The following is a 2,500-nucleotide window of genomic DNA, read 5'->3' as shown; positions in this document are numbered from 1 at the left end:
GCTCTGGCGGGCAACCTGCCTAATCCCCTCGATGGTTTTATTATGACAGATTTGTTGTTCATCAAGAAGAACGAAGAAAGAAGATGCAAGAACGAAGAACGAACATACCATCGCCAGGTTATAACAAATGTGTTATTTTACTAATACTTTTTTTCTCTCTCAGCTATTTTGTATGTAGCTAAATACCATAGATTTTTTTTTTTCAACTCACTTGCTAATTACTGATTTACTTAATTAAGCTGTCAGTTCACGTTTTATGCATTATAACTTATTTCCTCTGACTTGTCGAGTAAATGAAAGATCGCAGCTAATATCAATGAAGAAATAAGTAGAATAGAAAATAAATGCCGTGGTCTAACATGGGACCATTACCTTATTGCAGGTGCGACAAAGCTGCAACACGTGTACAAACCGCCGGTGTCTGAGCCTTGCAGCTGCGGCACAGCAACAAGCACGGACCAAGATGTCACAAACACCAGGTAATGAACCATACACATTATTCCCTTTATATTTAGAACGCCATATACCAAAGGCCATAAGACCGAATCTCGACAAATATTCTAACGCCGAAGATCCCCCTCCAGCTAACGCCGTGATGTCCGCCACCCGGACGAGCGACTCTCTGCACCTCGTGTTCGGCGACGGCACGAGCAGCGACCTGCCTTACGTGTGGCTGAGGGACAACTGCCAGTGCGCCCAGTGCTTCAGCGAAGGAGCTCTGGGCAGGAAGCTCCTCATGCAGGACCTCGACTTGAATGTGAAGCCTGCGCTCATATCCGTAAGTCTGATCGAATGGCAGATGCTCATTGAGACACGTTGATTTGAGGAATGCGGAGATGAGTATTCAGTAGTTGAGTGGTAGAAAGACGAGTTATGGAAACCGCTTCCACTTCACAGGAGAGCGAGCGAGGCGTGACAGTGGAGTGGACAGACGGGCATTATAGCGAGTTCACGGGCGAGTGGCTGTACGATCGCGCCTTCACGCCGACCTCCCGCACCAGACGGCGACATCAGTTCGCGTACACAAGGGTAACTGCAGCTCCGTTATTTCTCAAGTATCCGAAATATCATGACACTATAAGATTATGTTTGATACGTTTTGATATTGATAAATGTTGCTCTATCCCTTGTTCAGGAACCTTGGGGAGCAGATCATAGGCTTCCTGAATATGATTATGAGCGCATGATGAAGGACGACAAGGTGCTGCTGGACTGGCTCATCACGATGGAGAAGAAGGGCTCGGCGATGGTCAAGAACGCCCCCGACAGAGACATCGCCGGACCCGAACTCATCGAGCACATTGCCTACGTGAAGCCCTCCCACTACGGGTAAGTTCTCGATGCATCTTTGTTCCTGATTGATGATATAAGGATGGAATATCTGCCGATGGTTGATTCTGCGCAGTCAGTCGGTTTTTCATTAAATGCAAAATGTTGCAGGCCGCACTCCCCCGTCATCAACCGGCCCGAATCCAACAACGTGGCCTTCACCAACGCCAAGCTCGGGATGCACAACGACCTCGCCCAGTACGAGCACATGCCCGGGGTGAGTGACCCATTGTCCTCCTCGCCTATCTTTCTTTCCTCGTCTATCTATCTTTTTGTCAATTGATTCTAGCAGTGCGAGGCGAGAGAGATACTGACTCAAGAAAATGATTATTGCAGATCATCTTCATCCATTGCCTGAAGCAGCACATCGGCACCGGTGGGGAGAGCGTCATCGCCGACGGCCTGCTGGCGGCGGAGATCCTCCGCAAGAGCAACCCGGACGCCTTCCACGTCCTCACCGCCACCGACGCCTACTTCTGGGACAAGGGTCGTGCCAACTACAGCTGGGAGATGCCCGAGTTCTACAAGATCTCCAGGCATCCCATCCTCACGTAAGTTTGTAGCCATCTGCCAGGGATTTGTTTGCATTACCTTTGGGTCGAACCTCATAAATTCGAAAAGTATATTTCCATTTTTTAAGCATGATTTTCCCCTCCAGACTTGACAGCAACAACGACGTGTGCCGCGTGTCCCTCAACAACGCCGTCCGGGACTCCTTCCTTGACCTTCCTGCCCACAAGGTCAAGAGCTTCTACGCAGCCATGAAGCTCTTCAACGACATCTTGTACGACAACTCCCTCGTGTTCAAGATGGACTCAGGTGAGAGCCGATTTCCCATGCGTACATCAGTAGGGTGCGCCAAACAAGAGATTTATTCATGATTTGTCTCGAATGCTGCGGGGTAAGACCTGTTAACTGGTATCATAGATATACTTCCTGTGCAATTGACTCTAGTGAATTCTCAAAGGACCATGAATTCCCTCCTCAGGTGACATAATGACCCTGGACAACGTGCGCTGCCTCCACGGGCGCGAGGGCTACGAGGCCTTGAGCGAGCGCCACATCGAGTCCTCCTACCTGGACTGGGACGAGGCTCGCTGCCGTCGGCGTCGCCTGCAGGAGAAACTCGGCGCAAATGATCGGAAATAAGTACCGCCGCTCCCGGAAACCT

General features: G+C 50.0%; 1 protein-coding gene across 2 annotated transcripts in view; it reads left to right on the top strand.

The window, feature by feature from the left end:
• Positions 1-2,500, top strand: part of LOC113828032 (gamma-butyrobetaine dioxygenase) — a 3,631-nt gene that overhangs the window by 383 nt on the left and 748 nt on the right. Inside the window, exons 2-10 of one of the 2 annotated variants that reach the window (XM_027380974.2) lie at positions 50-117; positions 383-479; positions 585-778; positions 898-1,029; positions 1,136-1,329; positions 1,441-1,546; positions 1,666-1,880; positions 1,988-2,148; positions 2,318-2,500. The exon at positions 2,318-2,500 is cut by the window's right edge and continues 748 nt beyond it. In XM_027380974.2, coding sequence (XP_027236775.2) covers positions 50-117; positions 383-479; positions 585-778; positions 898-1,029; positions 1,136-1,329; positions 1,441-1,546; positions 1,666-1,880; positions 1,988-2,148; positions 2,318-2,478 — 1,328 coding nt within the window. In that variant the 3' untranslated portion in view covers positions 2,479-2,500. The remainder of the gene's footprint in view (positions 1-49; positions 118-382; positions 480-584; positions 779-897; positions 1,030-1,135; positions 1,330-1,440; positions 1,547-1,665; positions 1,881-1,987; positions 2,149-2,317) is intronic. The other variant, XM_027380975.2, reaches the window with a different exon arrangement.

This window comes from Penaeus vannamei, chromosome 17 (assembly GCF_042767895.1).
Source record: "Penaeus vannamei isolate JL-2024 chromosome 17, ASM4276789v1, whole genome shotgun sequence".
Taxonomy (NCBI): domain Eukaryota; kingdom Metazoa; phylum Arthropoda; class Malacostraca; order Decapoda; family Penaeidae; genus Penaeus; species Penaeus vannamei.
This window is presented reverse-complemented; position numbering and strand designations above follow the sequence as displayed.